Here is a 27,501-nt window from a genome sequence, read left to right on the forward strand (position 1 = left end):
TTATTTTATTTATTTATTCATATATTTGTCGAAAAGAAAATAAAGAAATTATTACAGATATAACAGATTCACACGTAGGATTTCTGGCTAAGGCTAATGTGAGACCCCTGTCCCTGGTTAGGCGTTTCTACTTAAAAATGGCCATCATTACCAAAAGTATCCAAGTTAACAGTACAGTAAGGCAATACGGTGAGAATTATGTGCAAACATTTATGAATGGATAATACAACTCAACACACTTCAACTCCATAATTTGTGGAACCGGATGGGTTAATCATGCATTGTTAAAACACTGCTAATCAAATACAATTTAGGTTAGGAGTTCAGTAGAGGATTTGATTTTCTCTGGCCAGGAGAATGGGTCAAGCAACCCCCTCAATCTGTGGCATTGTCTTTTAAGCTATTTGGGATGACCAGGTGAGGGGAGAGGAAAGGAGGATACAGGGGGGTTGGGATGACCAGGTGAGGGGAGAGGAAAGGAGGATACAGGGGGGAGGGATGACCAGGTGAGGGGAGAGGAAAGGAGGATACAGGGGGTTGGGATGACCAGGTGAGGGGAGAGGAAAGGAGGATACAGGGGGGAGGGATGACCAGGTGAGGGGCGAGGAAAGGAGGATACAGGGGGAGGGATGACCAGGTGAGGGGAGAGGAAAGGAGGATACAGGGGGGTTGGGATGACCAGGTGAGGGGCGAGGAAAGGAGGATACAGGGGGGTTGGGATGACCAGGTGAGGGGCGAGGAAAGGAGGATACAGGGGGGTTGGGATGACCAGGTGAGGGGCGAGGAAAGGAGGATACAGGGGGGAGGGAGGTGTTAACAAAAGGCCTTGAATTCCACACTTTACTTAAAGGTGACATGTACTATAAATGTCATTTTTCAGTCTCTAGCATTGTATTATAGTAATAGGAGTTCGTATCAATGTGTTTTAGTGTCTAAATACCATATTGGCGGATTGCTCTGATTCAGCTCAGCCCCTTTCCTCCTCCAGTAAATCAGGCCATTTTGATTTGAACGACTGAGTCACGTCATTCGGACGCTGGGTAGCGCACAGTGATGCGATTGGCTCTGTGGTTGGAGCTAATGCCCGCCCCCATTCTACCTAGACTAGACAGCGAGTGGAAGCCACTTCCTCATGCTGCGAGGCGGAGTGGGGCCCGACGCCTCTGCGTGCGCTCTGGAGGGAGAGAGAGATGGAGAGAGAGGGAGCACTTGGGGGGGGGGGGGGACATGCTGCGCGGCACACGGGAGAGGGGAGGAAGGGTGTCGGGTTTCTCTCTCTCTCTCTCTCTCTCTCCCTCTCTCCCTCTCTCCCTCTCTCCCTCTCCCTCTCTCCCTCTCCCTCTCTCCCTCTCTCCCTCTCTCCCTCTCTCCCTCTCTCCCTCTCTCCCTCTCTCCTCTCCCTCTCTCCCACTCTTGAGTGTCTAGAAAAGCGCTATATAAATGAAAGTAATTATTATTATTATTACCATGTCCATCTCACACTCTCCATCTCCTTCCCCCTTCACATCCATTCAGTCCACCTTTTCACAGTCCTCTCCAGACACACCATAAGTATTTGCGTTATTCACATTATACATCTGTGCAATTAAGTGTCCCCACTAGATTAAAAGCGTTAATCAAACCAAACGGAGCACCGCGCCCCGATAGGACGCTGTCCCCGTCTGTCCCCGCTCCTTGTGTCCATTCAGGACGTGGGTGCCTTTGCAGAGTGGGGCGTATGGGCCGGTGCACACGCTGCCTCCAGTGGTTCTGGTTCCTGGGTGTTGGATCACCCTGCAGCAGGCCGGCTCCCTCACAGAGAGATCCTGTCCCCTTGCACCAGACGACCTCGTAAGGCCCACGTGTCCTGCAGCGACAAGGCCGTTGCAAAATATTGAACAATTTTCCTAAAAAGCCTTATTTTTTCTATTTCGCGTGACTCTAAACAGTCTATGCTAAAATAAAGATCATGATATAGTGTTCCACATACTACATTTCATTTCAACTCGTAAGACACAGAGGTTACCCTCATTTACAGCGACGACACGCTTACAAAACAAAGACACAGTTCATCAGCAATTTCATACATATAGACACAATGTAGCCCCAGCACCGCTTTCTGTATGATAGCCTGTACTATAGTGCTGTATAGGGATGGGAATTGATAAGATTTTATTGATACGATTCGATTATCGATTCTGCTTATCGATCCGATTCTTTATTGATTCCCTTATTGATCCCTGATCAATTTATAATTTAAATAAATAAATTGGAAATGCAACAGAACTAAGCTGGTTAGAATAACAACATGCAACTTGACATTTCTGATTGTCATTTATTGTTGAGCCCCCATGTCAGAAAAATACAAAAACTGTAAACAAAAAAAAATTAACTCTAGCCTACACTTAAATAAAATAATGTATTTGAGATTCTCTTAACATTTATTTATTTTTAGAATTTTTTTATTCTTAAACTAATTTAATCTATTGAATAACGACATGTTGAATGTAACTACAGTTCAATGTCTTAAACTAATTTAATCTATTGAACCGTAGTTGCATTCAACAGGTCGTTATTCCTCTGACTTCTCTGTGTCGCGCGCGCATTTGTACCTGTACTACCTGCTGTCAGATGTTATCTCTCTCTGTGTGTCTGTATGAGCTTGATTAGCTAGCGTTAGCTCCGTGGCTGTTAGGTTGCCCTGAATTAAATGAATGACCATATGACCAAAACCCAGGCAATTAGGAATCAAATAGTCTGCCATGGCTACATGCGTGGCGCTAACGTTATTGTTTTGAAATGCGCAACGGTCAGAAAAACCTGGCAGCGATAAGAGGAATCGATAGTCACGGAGGCATGCGATTCCAGGAATCGGACAATTAGGAACCGGCTCCCAACGGGAACCATCCCTAGTGCTGTATATACTACATATATACATTCATATATATATATATATATATATATATATATATATATATATATATTAGTGCTGTCAGGCGATTACATTTTTTTATCTAATTAATTACAGGATTTGTAATTAATTTATCTAATTAATCGTACAGTATTTTAATCGCATAACCATTTTAGGCCTGATATTCTATATTCTATAATCATATTTCAAATTGCATGGCAGAATTCAGTACTGTATCTACACAACCTTCTGTTTAATCATCTTCCATTTATTAATTTGCTTAGATTTTTCAGGTCTGGTCAATTTGAGCATGGTGTTATTCACAGTCAAAGATAATTATTTTTTATTGATATTCTCATTTGGTTCATTACAATTGACTCAAGCCTAGTAACAGACACAGTATTTCTGACACTGGGAATACATTCCCTGAGATAGATGTGCCTAGAATCAGATAGCAAGAACATGCAAATGGACCATATTAAAAACAAGTCTGTAAATGTGTAATCTACGTTATTATGGAATGAATGAGATACAAAAATATAAAAAAATTAAAAAATTAATTTTTGTAATACATTTTTAGTTAATTTTCATAACGCGATAATTTGCTGTGTAATTAATTAATCTAATTAACGCGATAAACTGACAGCCCTAATATATATATATATATATATATATATATATATATATATATATATATATAAACAACTGTCTGTACTTACCTGCACATAATCCTTTTACATATCTGTAGATACTATATCTATATCTCTTACTAGTTACGCTGCTGGCCAGTATGACTTACTACCATAGTGTCTTTATACCTGTATCACTGTACATATTAATACTACAACTCTGTACATACATCTGATTAGCACTATTACTCAGTAGTAATTGATATGTTTTATACCCAGTTAATCACCTGTACATTGTATATTACTATTGCACTTTACTGTTACATTTGCACTCTGGTTGGATGCCGAACTTATTTTTCGTTGTACTGTACTTGTGCTGTATGAATAGAATAGAATCTTTATTGTCATTGTTGGTACAACGAAATTGAGTTTGGAGCATCACCACTGGCATACAAACATACTGAATATAGCATGTGCAAAATAATCATATCAATAATAATATAAATGTCCCAATGTCCTCAATAATAATAATATAACATCAATGTCCCAAGTGCAATAGTGCTAGTGCAAATAAATAGTACAGTGACAATCCAGCTGAGTTAATGGATGGAGGAGGGGGGGGGGGCGTTGGCTTGCAATGGATGGAATAGTGTATAGTGCAGCAATGCAAGTCCGGTTCACAGTTATTGTTGTAATGTAGAAGTGGGAGTTATATCACCGGGCAATTGATATTGATTGATTGGGTATTGATGACAATACATTTGAGTCTAATCTAATGTAATCTACTGTTCTGTACTATTGGTGTTCTATGGTACCTGGAAGGTGACAGTGTCTATTGTTCTGTACTAATGGTGTTCTATGGTACCTGGAAGGTGACAGTGTCTATTGTTCTGTACTAATGGTGTTCTATGGTACCTGGAAGGTGACAGTGTCTACTGTTCTGTACTAATGGTGTTCTATGGTACCTGGAAGGTGACGGTGTCTACTGTTCTGTACTAATGGTGTTCTATGGTACCTGGAAGGTGACAGTGTCTACTGTTCTGTACTAATGGTGTTCTATGGTACCTGGAAGGTGACGGTGTCTACTGTTCTGTACTAATGGTGTTCTATGGTACCCGTCAGGTGACAGTGTCTATTGTGCTGTACTAATGGTGTTCTATGGTACCTGGAAGGTGACAGTGTCTATTGTGCTGTACTAATGGTGTTCTATGGTACCTGGAAGGTGACCGTGTCTATTGTTCTGTACTAATGGTGTTCTATGGTACCTGGAAGGTGACAATGGCTACTGTTCTGTACTAATGGTGTTCTATGGTACCTGGAAGGTGACCGTGTCTATTGTTCTGTACTAATGGTGTTCTATGGTACCTGGAAGGTGACAGTGTCTATTGTTCTGTACTAATGGTGTTCTATGGTACCTGTCAGGTGACAGTGTCTATTGTTCTGTACTAATGGTGTTCTATGGTACCTGGAAGGTGACAGTGTCTACTGTTCTGTACTAATGGTGTTCTATGGTACCTGGAAGGTGACAGTGTCTACTGTTCTGTACTAATGGTGTTCTATGGTACCTGGAAGGTGATGTCGTCCACATTGTACTTCCTGGATGCGATCTCCTTCACCTCCAGCTCGATGTTCTCCTGCGAGGTTCCCTTCACGTCTATGTAGTAGCAGTCAGAGCTGGCGTAGTGGCAGGAGATGGCCTGGAGGGGGGGGGGGGGGAGGAAGGAAGGAAGGAAGGAAGGAAGGAAGGAAGGAAGGAAGGAAGGAAGGAAGGAAGGAAGGAAGGAAGGAAGGAAGGAAGGAAGGAAGGAAGGAAGGAAGACACACGCACACACACAGAATATTGCACAGTGAGTAGGGGCTAGGGAGGCGTACTGAATATGAATGTGTACCGTTGTGGATTCATGCAAAGGTATGGATTTTTAATATACCGTCATCTACGATATACAGTATATACATATTTTTATTTTTTTTATTTCTCTTTCTCCAATTTTCTGTTTTTCTCCCCGTCCCAATTTAGTCACCGTGCCAATTCCCCCCCTCCCCTACCTGGCTGCTGTATGCATGTTCTCCTACGAGTCGGTACAAGGGCGTCCCGAAGCCAACCGCACGCGTCCTCCGATACGTGCGGCGACTGCCAGTGACGTCTTTTCACTTGGCAGCGAGGACTCTCATTGGTGAAGTGTAACGCGTGGGAGGACACGCTATCTCCACCAAGTCCTGCCCCCGCTGAGCAAGCGCAGAGACCTGACCTGTAGGCGTCTCTGTCCACAACGCCAGATTCCCACCCACCAGCTTCCCACCCCCTAATACTGCCAATTGTATTAGTATGAACGACCAGCCAAGCTGGTAGCAACGCCGAGAGCTGGGCTCGAACCTCGATTTTAAACAAATATAATAAAAGATATATTTTGAACTCAATGAACAAACGTTAATTGCAGCGGTATTAATAAAGAACACGCCGCTTTGAATAAAACAGCACCATGACGATCGTATTACAAGAAATTGTTTTGTTTTGGGAGGTTCTAGAGGTCACCATCCTGACAGGAGGAGGTTCTAGAGAGGTCACCATCCTGACAGGAGGTTCTAGAGGAGGTTCTAGAGGTCACCATCCTGACAGGAGGAGGTTCTAGAGGAGGTTCTAGAGGTCACCATCCTGACAGGAGGTTCTAGATGAGGTTCTAGAGGTCACCATCCTGACAGGAGGAGGTTCTAGAGGAGGTTCTAGAGAGGTCACCATCCTGACAGGAGGAGGTTCTAGAGGAGGTTCTAGAGGTTCTAGAGGTCACCATCCTGACAGGAGGAGGTTCTAGAGGAGGTTCTAGAGAGGTTACCTTGCGGAAGCCCTCCGTCTGGTTCATCCCAGAGCCGTGGATCAGCAGGGGGTGGAAGAACACCGTGTCTCCTTTCTCCATCTCCAGGTGCACCCTGGGATGCTGGGGGTCGAAGTCACGCACTCCGTGGTACATCTTGTTGACCCCACCCTGAGGAAGAGGGGAGGCTGTCACCACGTCTGCTCTGTGTGTTTTGATGTGTAAACAATATAATTAACTCTGTATATAAAAATGAGAAAAGATAAACAGTGTAAACAATATAATTAACTCTGAATATAAAAAGGAGAAAAATAAACATTGTAAAGGTGCAGATGAGGGTCGGCCAGTATGACTTACTACCATAGTGTCTTTATACCTGTATCACTGTACATATTAATACTACAACTCTGCACATACATCTGATTAGTACTATTACTCACTAGTACTAATCTATATATGTTATACCCACCCATTTAATCACCTGTACATTGTTGTATATTGCTGTTGCACTTTACTGTTACATTTGCACTCTGGTTGGATGCCAAACCTCTTTTTGAGTGACTGATTCAAAACCTTTATTTATCCCCGAGCGGAGATTCAGATGTCCATCACAGCATCAACAGCCATTTAAAAACAGTTCATAAAAACAGTTAATACATAACATACGCTTATTTAGTACGTGTTAAAAACAAAGATGGACAAATAGGCTACATAGGGCTAAAAAGAAGAGCTAAAATAGGGCTAAAATAGAGCTAAAAGTGGTGAATGGAAGAAAGGGAAAAGAAACAAGTCCAATCATGATGTTTTATTAATTAATTAGTTACAGTCCACAACCCAGCTCCTCCAGTCCACTGCAGTTAGCCCGTCCTGGCCGCGTCTATTCGAATACCAACCGGTTCATGCTTAAGCGTTCGCGTTTTGCGAATCAGATTGGCCACTGCCGTTTCTGGTGCGATCTGATTGGCCACGGACGTTTCTGGTCATGTGACATGTGCGCCCAATCGCGTGACGCGCCCATTTCCGCCTCGACCAGCAGCAACCTACCTAACGCCTAGTTTATCACTGGTTAAGCTTAGGCGACTCTTTCGAAGTTGGTTAAGGTTAGAGTTTGGAATCAGGGCTGGCGTTCTATCGCCACGCTCTAAGACAAACTCTAACCTTAACCAACTTCGAAAGAGTGCCTAAGCTTAACCGGCGAAAGAACTTGCCGTCACACGATTGGTGCGACCAGAAACATCAGTGGCCAATCAGAGCGCAAAACGCGAACGCGGAAGCATGAACCGGTTGGTATTCGAATATAGACGTCCTGGCCCTGCCTGGTTGTAGAGCCTGATTGCCACCGGCACAAAGGACTGCCTGAAGCGCTTTGTGGTATGTCGGGGGGGGGGGGGGATAAGTCTGTGGCTAAACGTGGACCGCTCATCATGGAGGGGGTGGTTGTACTGTCCTTGTGCTGCATGATGACGATACAATGTTATAATCTAATATAATACAAAGTGTGTGTGTGTCTGCAGCAGTACCTCCCACTCTGGGTAGTCGTGCTCCTTCAGGGTGTGTGTGTCTGCAGCAGCAGTACCTCCCACTCTGGGTAGTCGTGCTCCTTCAGTGTGTGTGTGTCTGCAGCAGTACCTCCCACTCTGGGTAGTCGTGCTCCTTCAGTGTGTGTGTGTCTGCAGCAGTACCTCCCACTCTGGGTAGTCGTGCTCCTTCAGTGTGTGTGTGTCTGCAGCAGCAGTACCTCCCACTCTGGGTAGTCGTGCTCCTTCAGTGTGTGTGTGTCTGCAGCAGCAGTACCTCCCACTCTGGGTAGTCGTGCTCCTTCAGTGTGTGTGTGTCTGCAGCAGCAGTACCTCCCACTCTGGGTAGTCGTGCTCCTTCAGTGTGTGTGTGTCTGCAGCAGCAGTACCTCCCACTCTGGGTAGTCGTGCTCCTTCAGGGTGTGTGTGTCTGCAGCAGTACCTCCCACTCTGGGTAGTCGTGCTCCTTCAGGATGTGTGTGTCTGCAGCAGTACCTCCCACTCTGGGTAGTCGTGCTCCTTCAGTGTGTGTGTGTCTGCAGCAGTACCTCCCACTCTGGGTAGTCGTGCTCCTTCAGGGTGTGCGTGTCTGCAGCAGCAGTACCTCCCACTCTGGGTAGTCGTGCTCCTTCAGGGTGTGTGTGTCTGCAGCAGTACCTCCCACTCTGGGTAGTCGTGCGCCTTCAGTGTGTGCGTGTCTGCAGCAGCAGTACCTCCCACTCTGGGTAGTCGTGCTCCTTCAGTGTGTGTGTGTCTGCAGCAGTACCTCCCACTCTGGGTAGTCGTGCTCCTTCAGGGTGCCGGTGTGAGTCCCGGGCAGGACGACCAGGCAGCCGTTCTGCCGGTTCACCCGCTCCATGGCCGTCCAGGAGCACACGATCTTGTCCACGGGGCGGAAGGGGAAGTAGTGCAGGTCCTGGTGCATGGGGTGCCGAGACGTCTTCTTACCTGCGGGGGGGGGGGGGGGGCATGAACATGAACGTCTTAACCCTTTCACTGCCGCACACCCAAAATGGTTAACCCTTTCACTGCGACAATAGACCCTTTCACTGCCATGTTTTTTTTTTTTATTATCTTTTTCCCCCTCCTTCTTTTTCCGATTTTTCTTCCATCCCACCCTTCCTGGTTGTTGCGCACTTTCCCCTACTGTTGGTCCGAGAGGCCGGAGACTGTCACATGCTTTCCTCCGACGCATGTGCAGCCTGCCGGCAGCCAGCCTGGCCGCGCAGATTCTCACTGGGAGAGAGTGTAACGTGTGGGAGGCCGCACTACCTCTCTCCAGATCCTCCCCTTGCTGAGCAGGCGCCCCGACCGAACTGTAGGGGTCGCTGTCCACAACGCCCAGGACCCACCCGCCAGCTTTCCCACCCTCTAATACTGCCAATTGTATTAGTGTGAACGGCCAGCCAAGCTGGTGACAACGCCGGGAGCTGGATTCGAACACGCAAATCCAGCATCTCCGGCGTTGGTGATGAACGCAATCTCCGCTACGCCACCTGACCGCCCTATTTATTTATTTTTAATGTAATTACATTTGTATTTCTTGTATTATTGTAAAAAAAAAAAAAGATCAATAAAGAGATAATTGGAGAAAAAAAATCTGGAAATTATTTTTACCAAATTTTCATACCAGGTTGACCCCAAGGTCGGGGAGAACAGCCTTGATGTAACCCGACCGCAGTTGTTTAACCCTTTCACTACCGCACCACAGAACCGTCTGTAGTGTGATAGTAAAGGGTTAACTTTCTGTAGTGTGGTAGTGAAAGGGTTAAACAACTGCGGTCGGGGTTACGTCGAGGCTGTTCCCTGACCTTGGGGGTCAACCTGGTATGAATATTAGGTTAAAATAATTTCCAGATTTTTTTCCTCTCCAATCATCCCTTTATTGATATTTTTTTAAATCAAAGCGTTAGTCAGTGGTGAGTCTGGGGAAAGGGTTGAGGCTGAGGGCTCTTACAGCCACATACCTGCATCTGGAGGCTTGTTGATCAGCATGGTGTGCATGGCCATGATGTTGGGGCCAGTGAAACACTCCACATACTTCAGGATCTGCAGAAAACACAGATTTATGTCTTTTTAGACTTTTACATAAATATTCTGCCACGCATTATGACAGCTGTGTGTGTGTGTGTGTGTGTGTGTGTGTGTGTGTGTGTGTGTGTAAATGGAATGGTAAATGGACTGCATTTATACAGCAGCTTTTATCCAAAGCGCTTTACAATTTGTTCCTTACATTTTACCCATTCGCTCACACATTCACACACCGACGGCGGACCATGCAAGGTGCCAACCTGCTCATCGGGAGCAGTTAGGGGTTAAGTGTCTTGCTCAAGGACACTTCGACACGCTGCCCGGGGAGGAGCGGGAATCAAAACCGGGAATCAAAACCGGGAACCTTCCGACTACCCGACTACCAGACGAGCGCTCTATCTCCCGAGCCACTGTTGCGTGTGTGTTAGGGTTGCCGCAGTGATGTGGAATTTCCCACGATTAATAAACTCATGACAACACCGGACATTTTACAAGAGACTCAAAAGGAGCTTCTATCCCCAGGCCATCATGCTGCTCAATGACTCTATGCAACACTAATAGGGATGTCCGATATTATCGGCCGATATTGGCATTCAAATGTGATATCGGAAATTATCTGTATCGGTTTAAAAAAAAAAAATTGTTTACATTTATTTAACCTTTATTTACCCAGGCAAGCAAGTAAGAACAAATTCTGATTTTATTTATTGTTAAGTATGCATAATGTTGTGTTAATTCCATGACAAGAGATATGTAATGTTAATTACCTGAAATTATTTCCGTTTTTTGGGGGGGGAAACCCTGCATATATCGGTATCGGTTGATATCGGTATCGGAAATTAAGAGTTGGACAATATCGGTATAGGTAAAAAAGCCAATATCGAACATCCCTAAACACTAATCCATCCATTCATTCACTTTGGACACTTTTTAACACTACACCATATTTAATCTATTTATTGCAAAAAGATTTTCACTATCTCTCTACCTAATTTTAGCATTTTGTACTTAAATAAAACTAAAACTTGAAACGTATACATTCTACTCATTATAACAGTCATTCAGAAGCGCTCTTTAACATCGCTGCCAGCGCCCACAATGCTGTTGTTGTTGTTGCTGCTGCTGCTGTTGTTTTTGTCAATGAGGATTTCTGAGAAGCGTTGGTTTACTACTTTTCATTACAGCCTTTCTAACCAAGGTACCGAAATAACACCAGCAAACATCACAGCTGAGGTGCAGGTTTCTGGTGTTTGTCGTTGGTAGCCGAGACTGGGTCGTGTACTGTATACCAGATTCAGATTCAGATTCAGATTCAGGTTCAGATTCAGATTCCTTTTATTGTCACATCATTCTGTACCTTTTACAGCAAAAAATTGTGAAATTCACTTTGTTGTGCATCCGCCGCTGCTGAATTAGGACCGCCGCTGCTATGAACTAGACTATTAAAAAAAAGCATAAAAAAATTAATTATTATATTATTATTATTATTATTTCTTTTTTTTATCATTTCATTTGGGCTGTGGGGGGTGCTTAATGTAAAAGACTGACCTGAGGAAAAGGCTGCAGGGAGAAAGCACTGCAGTCTAGTCGATTTTGTGTTTTGAGCACAAAGTTCATCATAGATCTAGCCTCTTTATTTTGCTCTCAAAGTGCACCAGATTGATGCATTTAACTTTAAAATGTAAAAAAAAATAAAAGAGGCACAGCACCATTGCTGAATTTTTTTTCAGGGGATACACTGGCATCTAATGGCATAAAGAAGAAAGGGGTATGTATCTGCTTGTCTAACTCCAAGGTAGATGGCAAATAAGCTAATTTCCCAAAAAGTTGGCATGTTCCTTTAAAGGATAACTCCAAAATTTTGGGAAATTAGCTTATTTAACATCTTCCCTGGAGTTAGACAAGAAGATACATACCTTTTTTGCCTCTGTGCATGCATTAGGCTTAGGGAACAGACGCTCCGTTAGCATAGCTTAGCTTCATCACTGGAAGTGTGTCAGGACAGTACCCTGACGTTCCCTACAGGTTTGTTGATATTCTCATTCCTTCAAAGGATCTGAACCAATTGAAGTTTATGGATACCATGACTTAAAATCCTCTTACCTTGACGATTAAAAGCCTCCCCAATTTAGAAAACAGTAATCCAATGGCTGGTATTGATATACTACTAACTACTGCACGCTAACGGAGCTAACCGGACACTCAAGCAGATAACGAGAGCAATGACTTCCTTTCTGGGGGGTTTCAAAATAAAAGAGCGACGTCTATAGCAGCGGAAAACGTTTATTTTGTACATTATCTAACGTTAACACGAACCTAAACTAACTTTAGGTTAGTTGTAACGTTAGTTTAGGTTCGTGTTAACGTTAGATAATGTACAAAATAAACGTTTTTCGCTGCTATAAACGTCGCACTTTTATTTTGAAAACCCCAGAAAGGAAGTCATTATATTTGCTTTACACATCCTGTTCTGCGTTAGCTCCGGTTAGCTCCGAGCGTCCAGTAGTTAGTAGTATATTATCAATACCAGCCATTGGATTACTGTTTTCTAAATTGGGGAGGCTGTCCTGCCTCACTTCCAGTGATGAAGCTAAGCTATGCTAACGGAGCGTCTGTTCCCTAAGCCTAATGCATGCACAGAGACAAAAAAGGTATGTATCTTCTTGTCTAACTCCAGGGAAGATGTTAAATAAGCTAATTTCCCAAAATGTTGGAGTTATCCTTTAAGAACCTGGGAGGACTAACCCCTTGGATCAAATCTGAGGTCACAAGTCTTGGGGTTATCATAGATTCAGAACTGAACTTCAATTCTCATATTAACAAAGTGACCAAAACATCGTTCTTTCATCTCAGAAACATAGCAAAAGTACAACCTTTTATTAATCAAAACGATGCTGAGAAGCTAATTCATGCATTTATATCTAGCCGGTTAGACTACTGTAATGCACTTTTCACAGGTCTCCCTAAGAAAACCACAGAGAGGCTTCAGCTCATTCAAAACTCTGCAGCCCGACTGCTAACCAAAACCAAAAAGAGAGCACATTAGTCCAGTCTTAGCTGCTTTACACTGGCTTCCTGTAACATTTAGAATTTACTTCAAGGTCCTTCTCCTTACATACAAAGCCCTAAATGGACAGGGACCTAGCTACATCGCCAACACTCTAATAAATTACAGGCCAGCTAGAATGCTGCGATCATCAGCTGCTGGACTACTAGAGGCTCCCAGAAACAGTCAAAAGAGGATCGGTGATGCAGCCTTTATCAAGTACGCCCCAAAACTATGCAACAAACTGCCCAAAAGCATCAGGGAAGCAAACTCGCTAGATATCTTCAAAAGACAGCTTAAAACCCATCTCTTTGCTCAGGCATTTAAATGAAACATCAGGGAGACTTGATACCTTGACACAAATCGTATTTTACCTGCACTATTCTTATTCTGCCTACTTGTATGCACTTCCTGTCAAATTCATGTGTCAGTTCATGTGAATTTGATCTCACTACCTCTTGTGCACTGTCATTTAGAACTGACCACCATTTCCCCTGCACTGCTCTGTTCAACAGAGTCTGTTGTTCTATAAAGCAAATTAGAACTGAACTTTGTAAAGAAACTCAAAGTGTTAAGAGCGATGCACTGCTCTGTTGTCATTTAGAACTGAACTTTGTAAAGAGACTCAAAGTTAAGAGCAATGCCCTGCTCTGTTGTAATTTAGAACGTTAGGTTATGGCTATAACCAAGTTCTGTTAGTTAGGGGTGACGCTTGGCATCACTCTGCACTCCCTCGCGTACGTGCACGCGCACTGAATAAATTCCACAAATGTACCTTTAATACCCGTATTAGTCTGACCACACCCCTCATCAGCTTACCTTCATAAGCAGGTGTGTGGTCACCTGCTCTCCTCCTTCCCAAGCTTTCACCACAAGGTGAGGTCAAGGGCTGCAGCGGCCGTTGGATGCCAAGCGTCACCCCTAACTAACAGAACTTGGTTATAGCCATAACCTAATGTTCTGTTCCGTTAGGGGCTCTGCTTGGCATCACTCTGCACAAAGGGAGGCCAAGCGGAGCCACTGGCCGACAAATACACCCCGCTGACAGCCCCCCACAACCATCAGAACAGGGAGGGCCGAGCCCCCCCGACCCACCCTAATGGAGGGCACCCCCCCTATTAGGGGCTTCACGGGAGGGCGACGGACCCGACCGTGCGAAGAGGCACTCAAGCAACTCAACGCACAGGGTGAGCAGACCGTGGCTTGACCCCACGACTACACACACGCACAACCCGCATGCCACCCGGGAACGAACGGAGGAACAACCTCGTTACTGCCCCCAGAATCACGGGGTCAAGGGCAAACCCAACCCCGTGGCAAGGCCGTAGCAGCGGAGCGCGAAGGAAGACCCAGACCCACCAAAAGGACTGGACTCCCTGGAATGGGGGCCCGGAGAAGTCCATGATGCCAGCATCAAGACCCCACCAGGTGGGCACGTAGTGCCCCGCCCCCCACATCGCCAGCGTATTCGGACAAAGGCCCCTCAGTTACTGCACCTGGTATTCCCAGGCGGTATCCCATCCAAGTACTAACCAGGCCAGAACCTGCTTAGCTTCCGAGATCGGACGAGATCGGGCGTGTTCAGGTTGGTATGGCCGTAAGCCGAGCGGGCCCTGTCCCCCCAATAGTACACCGCCTGGCACACTGACCCTGCAGAACAGGCAGTCAGCATGGCCGTAAGCACACAAAAAAGGTTAACCAACGGAAGCAGGCAGCGCACCGGGGAAAAAACCAGGCAACAGGCTGTTAACCCTAGCCTGGAGACTGCGGACGAGACAGGCGCCAGAGGGGACAGCTGAACACAGCCGCCCCGGCGGAAGGGGCGTATGCTGGCGTTGTTGCATGACCAAGCCTCCATTTAAAAACCCCCACCCAGAGGGGTTGAGGCAGAGAAGGCTGACACGATTGGCAGACGTCATGAACGTGCAGGGGCACCCTCAACCGGTGAACCCGAGAGTTGACACTGCTCCAACACACCAGGGAATCAACCACCTTGGCGTTACCCAATGCGGTGGTTGTTCCTATAACCCCTCAAGAAAAAACTCCAAAACACACCTGCGGGTATACACCGGCTATACCGCAGTACAAGTGTCTCAGTTTTCAAAAAAGGGTTAACCCAGGCCTACGGGTCGATGAACATTACCTCGGACCGGGCCTGGCGATACGGGAAGCACAGGGTCACCAGAGGAGGTCAAAGACCACCCCAACAGGCCCCTCTTCGCCATGCGTGAGAGAGGAGCGAAAAAGAATGGAGAACCAGCCCCTAAGCACACCGTACTTGGTATTCCCAGGCGGTCTCCCAACCAAGTACTAACCAGGACCAACCTGTGTACAGTGGTGCAGTCGTAATATGGGATAGAGCGCATCTTTGTGCGCGCGTACTGATCATCTAGTAACACGGCGTGTAACCGCGTGTGACCACGACTGCACCACTGCCTGTGTAGCGGCCGAGATCCGACGAGATCGAGCGTGTACAGAATGGCATGGCTGTAAGCCATTACGACAGTGCTGAGTAAAAACGTACCCAACCAGGGTCTCCATAGCGCTTAACCCTGTGACACCCGGACCGACCTGGCATTTTACCCCCTGAAAAAAGCCCAAGTCCCTCAGGGTACCAGAACAGCAGATCTGCATCCCCGGCGGACAACGGGTTCAACTGATCCGGACCAGCGTGACCAGAACCAGTCCCGTGCCCTAACCACGCCGACCTGCCTACTCCAGGAGAAGGGCAGATATGCGTGTCGATCTTAACATGAAAAGAAGGCGCCACCCAGACGTTCGGGCGAACCGCGCCTGGTGGCCCACCCCAAGGGCGTGAGACCCCTCTACATATGTTCAGATCCATTCCGTCATCATCCCCCAGACATGAACGAGAATCCGTCGAAAAACCAACCCAGGTCGTGGGATTTGGTCGTCGGAAGAGGAAAAACCCTTATCTCAGTTGCTTTATAAAAACGCCGTTTCAACCACAAGCAACCAAGGCGTGCCAGTCAGTCGCCTGTTTACAGCGAGCTAGCACTATACGTGCGTCGGGACACACCCCCATCAATGAACAGGCTATTTAGACCCGTCATTGAATCCCCAAGGCGCCCAGGGGAACGACAAGAGGGGTGTGACACTTCCTAACTCCAACACTTTTTGAATAGAAAAGAAGGAAGCATCAACAGTATGTATCCCAGTCTACACAGCCAGGGGTAAAAATTGTTCACATTTTTACATCCCACCACCCTCCCATAGGAAGGAGACGGGGATCCCCAGAGAGACTTCCCATGCGAGCTGTACAGATTGAAAAGAATATATTGCACCTTGAGCCATGTAAAAAATTGGTTTTAGGGCTCTCCGGGGAAGAGGCACTGAACCCATACACACTCAACAATCGAATTGAATCGAATACATATACAATAGAACAGGACACCTTCTAGAGGGTCCACTCACTTTGACAATCTGAGGAGGAAGGCTCTGTACTCTGATGGAGGCTCCCTCACATGGAAGAAGGAGTCCGAACTCACAGAAGGCCCGAATAGGCGCTTGGTGAGGAGGAGCCCTGACCACCCCCCTGAAACAGATCCATCACATGGACCTGAACAGCACACGGAAGTCCTACCAACAGAGACGCGCACGGTGACGTACTCTATGGTGGGGGAATTCCTGCTGACGGGAACCTTGAAGGACAGGGGGTGTACCCCTGACCGACAGAAACAAGGGGAAGAGGAAAGGTTACCAGTTCACCCCTTTACGACCCCACACCCATGATACGATGTAATGACAAAAAGAGAATATGACACAGTCATAGTCAGCTCTATGAAGCGTTTGACAGCTCCACACAGCGCATGAGCTAACCTGCTATCTGATTTTTACTAAGTAAAAAACACAGAATAGAGAGGGCTCTAAGAGCCCCGGTCCAACATACACATGTGCTTCTGTGGCCAGTCCAACCCAGTTGTAGGTCACATGACACACACAACCCATCATCACCTACAAAAAATGGCAAAAACACTCAACAGAGGAACGCCGTTTTTCACAATGAGAGAATACATAATTCTCGATTAGTATCGGCCACAGGCCTTGCTAAGCACACACGACAGCGACCAAACCATCTTTTCTTTTAGGAAAATAAAGTTTCTCCAGCAGTTTTAGCACAACCTCAGCAATCAAGCTTAAGGGTTACATCGCATCCCTACCACACAAAAGACACAAATTAGTGCACAACATGTCTGATAGGAGGATGAAAAAGTCCCCAGGGAACCGGGGGGAAACACAATCCTCTTATTTTACCCTCAATACGGCCAGTTAAAACAGGAAAACCTGTTAATATGTGAACACACTGTTCATTGTCATCACAGGCTGAGAAAAGAACATTCTTTTACTCACTTGTCACCAAGCATAGCTTCATAGGTTAGTTACCTTAGTTGTGAGTACACGGTACATATAAACACCATGATGTTTCTCACACAACAACCAGATCATTTTCACATCTGTAACAACAGCCCGATTTGCTCGGAGAAGCTAACTGCCAGTGACAAAAACAGTACACACATAACTCGCGTCGTATCCTAAATGCATTGCAGCAACACACGTTTGGGAAAACATCGTTATTCACAACACATTTAGAAAAGTAAAACCAGAAGACGTGTTATAAGGTCTGGTCAAACCTTGTCCTACCCGGAACGTAGATCAGCGAAGTGCAGTCACAGACACCGTAGGAACACAGCCGCTCCTGTGTTGGTCGAACTGGGCAGCGTCGCCGCTCCAACCCGCACTACAGTCCTCTTTGTTGACGCAACCTTGCCGTCCTGGCTCAGGGCAGGGTCGACGAACATCCCCTGTCAAGGATGACGTCGTAGTCAAGAGTGTAAAACATGTTACAATCAAAGCACGTTCAACAGAGTAGCATTAAGCTAACGGCCGCTCCAACCGTTCGGGCGCTACTGCCCCTGCTCGCGAGACGCCGAGCTAACGGCGCACGCGACCAGAAGCGAGCTTGCGCGGCGCGCGAGGAGCTGAAGCTCCCCGCGCCAGGCCTTGGCCTATAGCAGCAAGCTAACGTTACCTAGTGATCACGACATGCTAGCACCGCAGCTAACAGCTGACTGGCTAACAGTAGGCCCAACCTAAGTAGGCCATGCAGCAATCCCAGCAGGCTAACGCAGCAGCTAACAGCTGACTGGCTAACCGTAAGCTAAGCAGCTATCACCTGAACATGTATACAATGACATAACACTCACCCAGACAGGCCGCCGTTCTGAACCCCTCCTCACTTTTTAAGAGAAAAGAGAAACAAGATGTCAACACTGCTTTACAACGGTGATTTTACCAACACCCGACGGAATCAGCACAATACCAAACTGGCCTGTGTAGCTGACTTGAACATGGATCTGCCGCTATCGCACATCCATGCACATATCTCCTCGTGAAGGAATACTCTCATTTGGATATGAAAGAAGGGGCTTAACACGGGACAGAGAGAAATCCACTCGTCCAGAACACACAGGGATCACCAGTGTTAATGGTCGCGGCCCACTAGTTAAACTACAATGGTCTTCAGACCAAGGTCTTCCGTCGCCTAGGTGGCTGAACAAAGGACCCTAGCCTGGGGCCGGTTTCCATAAACATTGTCAAGTAGCCCCCATAGCACTAACAGACAAGTGAAGCCCGCCAGCAACAGTACTCACCCAACCTGAAACCCACCGCTTCTCACAACAGCGGCGCGTCCGACAGTTCAGCTGTGGCCTGACAGGTTTCACCCCAACAAACACAGCAAGGAACTGCAGTTGAGAAGCATGCAGCGGCGTGCTCCCAATACGAAAACCGGTGGAGGGTTTTTAGAATGATCATCATCTTCCAGACACTCCAGTACGAAGACAATATCGCCGTATTTTCTCGAAAATAGTGAGAGAGAAAATAAAGATATGATGTCAACGTATCTCCTCCTTGTAAACAATATTTTTCTCCATGTCAACTAACAACACGTCAAGTGGGGTACTACCGAGGCACTTCCTTGTGGTGAAAGCGAGAAGGAGGAGAGCAGGTGACCACACACCTGCTTATGAAGGTAAGCTGATGAGGGGTGTGGTCAGACTAATACGGGTATTAAAGGTACATTTGTGGAATTTATTCAGTGCGCGTGCACGTACGCGAGGGAGTGCAGAGTGATGCCAAGCAGAGCCCCTAACGGAACAGAACTAAACTTTGTAAAGAAACTCAAAGTTAAGAGCGATGCACTGCTCTGTTGTTCTATAAAGTGTTAAGAGCGATGCACTGCTCTGTTGTTCTATAAAGTGTTAAGAACGATGCACTGCTCTGTTGTTCTATAAAGTATTAAGAGCGATGCACTGCTCTGTTCTATAAAGTGTTATGAGCGATGCACTGCTCTGTTGTAAATGTTTTTTTTATTTTTATTTTTTAATCCCCCCCCCCCCCCCCCCCCCCCTCTTTTCCGATTTTTCTCCCATCCCACTGTTAGTCGTTATGCCAATTCCCAACCCCCTTCCTGGTTGTTGTGCACCCCCCCCTACTGTTGGTCCGGGAGGCCGGAGACTGTCACATGCTTTCCTCCGACACATGTGCAGCCAGCCGGCAGCCAGCCTGGCAGCGCAGATTCTCACCGGGAGAGTGTAACGTGTGGAAGGTCACACTACCTTTCTCCAGATCCTACCCTCGCTGTGCAGGCGCCCCGACCGAACTGTAGGGGTCGCTGTCCACAACGCCAAGGACCCACCCACGGCTTCCCTCCCCCTAACTCAGCCAAACGAGTTAGTATAGCGATCAGCCCAAGCCAAGGCAATGCTGACTCTCCGGGAGTCGAGACCGCAGCCTCTTGCATTGGTGACGAGCACAATCTCTGCTACGCCACCTGACCGCCCCCTGTTGTAAATGTTATTGTATCTTATTATTTTATTGAACTATTTTATCGCACTACAGTACTGCATCATCTTACTGTCTATTCTATTTTACTAACTATTTTATTGCACTTTTTTAATGTCTATTCTATTTAATAATTTTTATTACTGCCTACTTTAAAACTGAATCAAACCGTAAACAGAGAGGCCTATTGGGATGTTAGATCCAGCGATGCAGTGGTGGTAGGACGCGGTTACACGCCGTTGTAGTAGATCACTGAGGCAGAAGTGCGCGCGGATGTGCACGCGCGCACACAACAATGCGTTCACAATTGTCACTGGACTCGTCGCGCCGTGCGGCAAGTACCCGGCCGGCACTTATCACCTAGACTTTGCATAATAATAGGATACCGATAGCATAACAACGAGAAGAGCCAAACCAAAATACAAGCCCTGTACCAATTGGTGGGGGGTTGCTTGATCTGTGGTCCCGACTGGAAGGATGAGACATTAAGTTGTGCTTCAGTCTGAAGGAAACTGTCCTTCTGTAAACTAACTCTAAGTTACATTGTTAATTTAGTTTGTATTTACTTTTTTAGTTTAAGTTAATTCAATTAAAGAAATTGTAACTACAATTACATTTAAAACATTGTTATGCATAATAATCTGTTCTGTGCGCAACCGAGGGAACATGTATGCGGCGTTTGGGCAGTTCCCATATTACGACTGCACCACTGGTTAGATCCTAATGTGAAAAACTGATTTGCCTTACCTTGATGCTACCTTTTTTTTATTATCTTTTTTATCCTCTTTATATGTCTGTAACCAATGATATATGTCTGCACTTTATGCTCATCTTATGCCTGTATTTTTTTTTTATTGCCGTGAAGCACTTTGAACTGCAATTTCTGTATGAAAGGTGCTATACAAATAATGTTTATTATTATTATTATTATTATTATTATTATTATTATTATTATTATTATTATTATTATTATTATTATTATATAATTGTATGGTGTGTATCTTATTATATCATTTTATGGTGTACTTTTTAATGTCATTCTATGGGTCATTCTATGGTGTGTGTACTTTATAATGTCATTCTAGGGGTCATTCTATGGTGTGTACTTTATAATGTCATTCTAGGGGTCATTCTATGGTGTGTACTTTATAATGTCATTCTATGGTGTGTACTTTATAATGTCATTCTATGGGTCATTCTATGGTGTGTACTTTATAATGTCATTCTAGGGGTCATTCTATGGTGTGTACTTTATAATGCCATTCTATGGGTCATTCTATGGTGTACTGTGCACCTGTGGTAGGGTGCAGTAGCGGAACAGTTCTGGGTCTTCCATGTAGTCCTGGAGCTTGGATACGGCCTTCTGGTCCTGGACAAACTCTGACTTAGAGATGGCTACGTCCCTCATCACTATCAGACCTGGGATCTGCACCTCCCTCCTGCAGATCCTCTCAAACTCCCTCCTGGAACAGACACACAGACAGACAGCTCAAATCAAATCAAATCAAATCAAATCAAATCAAATCAAATCAAATGTATTTGTATCACAGGTTAATGTCCCCATGGGCTGGACAAGTCTTCTTTAAACAATTCAAGAAGAAACATCCTAATAAATCAAGAACAAAAAATCCATCATGAAATCCAAATACTGTATTTCAATCCACAGAGCAATTCACTGGTACGTAGATTCAAATATTACAGAGGTCCCAATGCTTGTAGGACATCTATGGATACAAAACGCATCTTCTCCTCTGTCTGTCACACTGTCTGACTACCTATTACAGCAGAGATAGAACTAAATCACACTGTCTGACTACCTATTACAGTAGATATAGAACTAAATCACACTGTCTGGCTACCTATTACAGTCGAGATAGAACTAAATCACACTGTCTGGCTGTGAGTGGAGAAGTTCAACTGGTCGTCAAGGACAACACCAATGTTCTTGGCGGTCGGGGACGCGGTCACAATTATTATTATTACAGCAGAGATAGAACTAAACCATAGTCTGGCTACCTATTACAGCAGAGATGGAACTAAATCACACTGTCTGACCAGTACCTATTACAGCAGAGATGGAACTAAATCACACTGTCTGACTACCTATTACAGTAGAGATTCATAGAACTAAATCAAACTGTCTGGCTACCTATTACAGCAGAGATGTAACTAAATCACACTGTCTGGCTACCTATTACTAAATCACACTGTCTGGCTACCTATTACAGCAGAGATGGAACTAAATCACACTGTCTGGCTACCTATTACAGTAGAGATAGAACTAAATCACACTGTCTGGCTACCTATTACAGCAGAGATAGAACTAAAATCACACTGTCTGGCTACCTATTACAGTAGAGATAGAACTAAATCACACTGTCTGGCTACCTATTACACTAGAGATAGAACTAAATCACACTGTCTGGCTACCTATTACAGTAGAGATAGAACTAAATCACACTGTCTGGCTACCTATTACAGTAGAGATAGAACTAAATGACACTGTCTGGCTACCTATTACAGTAGAGATAGAACTAACTGTCTGGCTACCTATTACAGTAAAGATAGAACTAAATCACACTGTCTGGCTACCTATTACAGTAGAGATAGAACTAACTGTCTGGCTACCTATTACAGTATAGATAGAACTAAATCACACTGTCTGGCTACCTATTACACTAGAGATAGAACTAAATCACACTGTCTGGCTACCTATTACAGTAGAGATAGAACTAAATCACACTGTCTGGCTACCTATTACAGTAGAGATAGAACTAAATCACACTGTCTGACTACCTATTACAGTAGATAGAACTAAATCACACTGTCTGGCTACCTATTACAGTAGATATAGAACTAAATCACACTGTCTGACTACCTATTACAACAGAGATAGAACTAAATCTGGCAGGCTACTGATTCTCCCTTTTCTTTGACAGGCCTGCAACCCTCAGGCCAATAACAATGTGTATGAACATGCCCAGGACTGCCAAATAATCAAAATGTCCTTCACACTGTGTGCACAAAACAGACAACACACACACACGGTTTGGTCCTTAGGGAAGAGGGTTCTGTCCAGTCCTGTTCTGTTCAGTTCAACATCACTGAATAAACACAGCTGGTACAGGCATGTGTCTCCCTCTGTCTGCAACAGAGAGCGGTTCTGTTCGGGGGGTTGTGTTGTGTTCTTTTGTTTTGTGTTATTTTGTGTTGTGTTCTTTTGTGTTGTGTTGAGTTATTTTGTCTTGTGTTATTTTGTGTTGTGTTGTTGTGTTGTGCTTCATTGTGTTGTGTAGGGATGGGTACCGAATTCGGTACTTTTGAGGTACCGAACCGAAACACGTCGGTACTACCGAGTATCGAATCAAGTGAGATACCAAAAAAAAAAAAAAAAAAAAAAAAAAAAAATTTACTTTTTTCTTTTCATGTCAACGTTCACACACACAATATATGCTTACCTAGGATTTGACTTGATTCAACAACAAAGCAGTCGGAGCAATGGCAAGCCGAAAACTGTCGAAATTGTAGTTATTTGAAGTTTGGATTTTTTTTTTCATGACTGAGGTAGGTAAATTAAATTTCTTGAGACTAAAGTACCGAAAAAAGGTACCGTTGGGTACCGGTATCGATTCACAGGTACCGGTACCGGTACCAGTATCGGTTCAAATGTGAAAGGTACCCATCCCTTAACGTGTTGTGTTGGTGTTGTTATGTTATTTTGTGTTCTGCGGCTCAGTTGTAAAGACACTAGCAAGTAATGATTTACTATGTCATGTAAGTCCAAACATGTCATGAACTTACCTGGGAATGGGGTAAATATTGCTCCAAGGTTTTGAGTTGAATAATCACACATTGGAGTTGAATAATCACAGATTTGAGATTAATCATTTCAAATTAGTCCCATGACCTTTCACCCTTTTTTTTTTTTTTTACTCAGGCCATATTTAAGCATTCATGATGTCATGATGTTGACTCATACCACGCTGCATCCTCTCACCAGGCTCCAATCCAATGGGACTGACACAAACCACAATACATCTTTTCTCAGTATAGTCAGATGTGTCTTCATACGTTCTACTGAGGAAATGGTTGCATCATGTACACAATAGGGAAAGAATAACCAAATACAGCATTTCAACTGAACTCGAGTAGTTTTTGAGGGTGCTAGTTTTTTCATTTATTTTATATGGTTACCACCAAATACGTCCCCCAAAAGTGCCTGTTCGTACCAATGAAACAGAAAACTCCCTTTGAAATCTCACTCTGAAATCCCATGAGGCGTGAGTTGTGCCTGGCCTTGTGGTATCCAACTTGTCCAGTTACATTCTTAATGGCACACGCCCACATTTTGGGAAATCTGCTTACCGTCTTCTCCAGAGTCTGACAAGAATTCCCTCTCTGTGTGCGTTCAGTAGAAAGCTATCCGACTGAAAGCTATCCTAGCTTAGCACAAACTAATGGAAGCGGATACGAACCACTAGCCTGGCTTAAAACTCCGGGAGAGGTGTTTTTTTTTTTTCAACCGCTAGGCTAGTGGTCCATACCTCGATAGATGCCTTAAAATCTAGGCTCAAAACCCACTTCTACCTACTAGCCTTTCCCGTTCACTGACTCATGCCCTGTTTTCCTGTGTGCTTGCCTGTGTGCCCTCCCATAAAATAGAGTTGTGATTGTTGTCAATATGTATCTATGTGTATCTACCCTCTGTACAGCACTTTGGTTGACACGTGTCATGTTAAATGTGCTATATAAATAAATCTGATTGATTGATTGATTGATATCTGCTTCCATTCGTTTGTGCTAAGCTAGGATAGCTTTCAGTCGGATAGCTTTCTACTGAACACACAGAGAGGAAATTGGTATATAATCTTCTTGTCTGACTCTGGAGAAAACGGTGAGCACATTTCTCATTATGTTGGTGTGTTCCTTTATAACTTTTGATACAATGCGCATGCAACCATTTCCTCAGCTTCCATAGCCATGATAATACCCATAGATATATAACACTAGATGGCTCAAGGCGGAGTCTCCCGCGTAGTTCACCGGTGGCCATCTTGCTTGAGTGGACTACTGATCTGCACAAACAAAAATACTCTTAACTCACTGAAATCTTGACAGATTTACAAACGGTTTGGTTTATTACAAACGTTATTAACGTGGCTATGATTCTTGCTTGGAAGAATTATTTTTATAATTTCTTTAAATTTTCATATCAAAGTCCATTATAAGTATGCAGTATGATAAATACATCTCTTGACGTTTTTAACAAACGGTTGAAAATTTAGCAAGCTATGGTTATTTCAATAGTACATGCACCATAGACATGCATGTTATGAGTGGGCGTGCTCCACCCACGCAAGATGGCCGCCATGTGGCAACGTCGGTCTCTGTTGGCCAGCAGTGATATATATCTATGATAATACCCCTCTATCTGGCAGTGATATATATCTATGATAATACCCCTCTGTCTGGCTGTATGTGAGAATATCAGTACGATGATGTCACTTTCTTTCACCTGAAACTGTCGATGTCCTCCTCAGACACCAGGTGCTTGATGAGAATAAAACCATTCTCCTCGTAAGAGAGTCTCTGCTCTGGGGTCAGCAGGTCATTGTCACCAGTGTACCTGTAGATTATATTATATTTTGGTTTATTATTTATTTTAAAAAGATATATATGTAGTAATACAAAAACATTTGTTGACAGTAGAAACTCTAGTTATAGATTAGATTAAAATTAGGGATGCTCGATATTGGCTTTTTTACCGATACCGATATACCGATATTGTCCAACTCTTAATTTCCGATACCGATATCAACCGATACTGATATATGCAGGGTTTCCCCCCCAAAAAACTGAATAATTTCAGATAATTAACATTACATATCTCTTGTTGTGGAATTAACACAACATTATGCATACTTTTGACAATAAATAAAATCAGAATGTGTTCTTACTTGCTTGCCTGGGTAAATAAAGGTTATAGAAATGTAAAAATTAAAAAAATTAAAAAAATTGAAAACAGATACCGATATTTTCCGATATCACATTTTAATGCCAATATCGGCCGATAATATCGGTAGGCCGATAATATCGGACATCCCTAATTAAAATGTATTGTCATCATACAGCATAAGTACAGTACAACAAAAATAAGTTTGGCATCCAACCAGAGTGCAAATGTAACAGTAACAGTAAGTGCAATTGTAATATACAACGTACAGGTGATTAAACTGGGTATAAAATATATCAATTAGTAGTACTACTGAGTAATAGTGGTAATCAGATGTACAGTATGTACAGAGTAAGAGTTGTAGTATTAATATGTACAGTGATACAGGTATAAAGACAGACACTATAAGTCATACTGGCCAGCAGTGTAACTACAAGAGTATGTAGAGATACAGTATGTACAAATATAGAGATAGTATCTACAGATATGTAAAAAAATATATAGATATAAAATATGTATATATATATTAGTTATATATTATGCAGGTGTATAAGTAGGGATAAAGAAGGATTATATGCATGTATATTCAGCCAGATATGGATATACAGTACATAGGCCTATATGCGATAAATATAAATACATAAATGTATACGGTATATACAGCACTATTGTACATGCTATCATACATGCACACAGCAGGGGGAGGGGGGGGGTGACAGCATGTCTGCTGTTACCAGGTGATCTATGGACTTTGTGTCCTGTGGTTTCTGTGGTAAAGGTGACTGACTGACTGACCGTGTTTGTGCACGTGCACTGTGCATGAGCCACAATGGAAAATACATCATATGATTACAGCAATGCAGATGAAATTGGGCCAAAATGTATTTCCATACCTCAGAACTGGGTGGTGGTAAGCAACGGTTTGGCCAGCAGTAGGAGAGGCTTGCTGAGTGAAACTGGTCAAGGCATTTGACCTATAAGATGGTCCCACATGGATAATATGTATACAAATCTTACAAGATATTAGAGGATACTGGGTAACCAATAAAAATCGAACAGAGTAGTAGGCGGAAAGGGGAAATGGGTAATGTAGCCTAGGTCTAACCTCAAGGCAGAATAAACATGTTTCTTCTAAAACTTCTACAATGTCTGATATTGTCAATTTACTATTTACACAATGTACATTATTCAGATCAAGCAAGCCTAGAACGGTAAGCTATCCAGATGAGAGGCTATCCAGAATAATGCTAGCTAGTGTTAGCTAGGCTATCCAGAATAATGCTATCTAGGGCATAGGCCTACTTGTTGTTGTTGTTTGTGCATTGGCCACGGACTATAGTGCCGCGACGCAAGCGAAAGACGCTCCATACATAATATACCATAATAATATAGCGGTACACCGAATAAGAATAAACAATAGAAAATCAGCTATAGTTACAAGTCGACACACAGTGGGCGCAGATCATACATTTAAATGCAGCAAAAGAAGGAATAACAATCAGGCAGCTTAGTACAAAAGCTGATATATAGACATACGAAAAGGATACAATAAAAGCCGAGGGTCGATCAAGATGATTGAAGACCACTTGTAGTCTGTCCGCAGCCCGAGACATGTTCTCTCAAATAAAATAAAAAAGTTAAGTGTATTCCGTTCGGTTGTTTGTGACTTCCAATCCCTGCGGTGACAGTAAACAGTAAACAGTAAACACGCATATCCTACTTCACAGAGCGACAATTAACTAAATACGTGTGCGATTTAAT

General features: G+C 44.1%; 1 protein-coding gene across 1 annotated transcript; it reads right to left on the reverse strand.

Annotated features, from left to right (window-relative positions):
* phyh (phytanoyl-CoA 2-hydroxylase) lies at positions 1-27,501 on the reverse strand. Its single transcript, XM_084330309.1, has 9 exons — positions 27,288-27,501; positions 26,634-26,686; positions 25,303-25,413; positions 21,082-21,250; positions 9,814-9,895; positions 8,613-8,794; positions 6,351-6,500; positions 5,085-5,216; positions 1-1,846 (listed from the first exon to the last, which is right to left on the reverse strand). The coding sequence occupies exons 1-9, from the start codon at positions 27,351-27,353 to the stop codon at positions 1,793-1,795; spliced, it is 999 nt and encodes a 332-aa protein (XP_084186435.1). The 5' UTR covers positions 27,354-27,501; the 3' UTR covers positions 1-1,792.

The sequence above is a fragment of the Notolepis coatsorum genome, assembly GCF_963971535.1.
Source record: "Notolepis coatsorum genome assembly, chromosome: 15".
Classification (NCBI taxonomy): Eukaryota; Metazoa; Chordata; class Actinopteri; order Aulopiformes; family Paralepididae; genus Notolepis; species Notolepis coatsorum.

Coding starts and splice junctions, on each gene's coding strand:
- phyh (XM_084330309.1), bottom strand. CDS start 27,353: ATGTCTCGGGCTGCGGACAGACTACAAGTGGTCTTCAATCATCTTGAT. Junction 21,251..25,302: donor GAGGACATCGACAGTTTCAG/GTGAAAGAAAGT, acceptor TGTCTGTTCCAG/GAGGGAGTTTGAGAGGATCT. Junction 9,896..21,081: donor GCTACTGCACCCTACCACAG/GTGCACAGTACA, acceptor TGTTTTCTGCAG/ATCCTGAAGTATGTGGAGTG.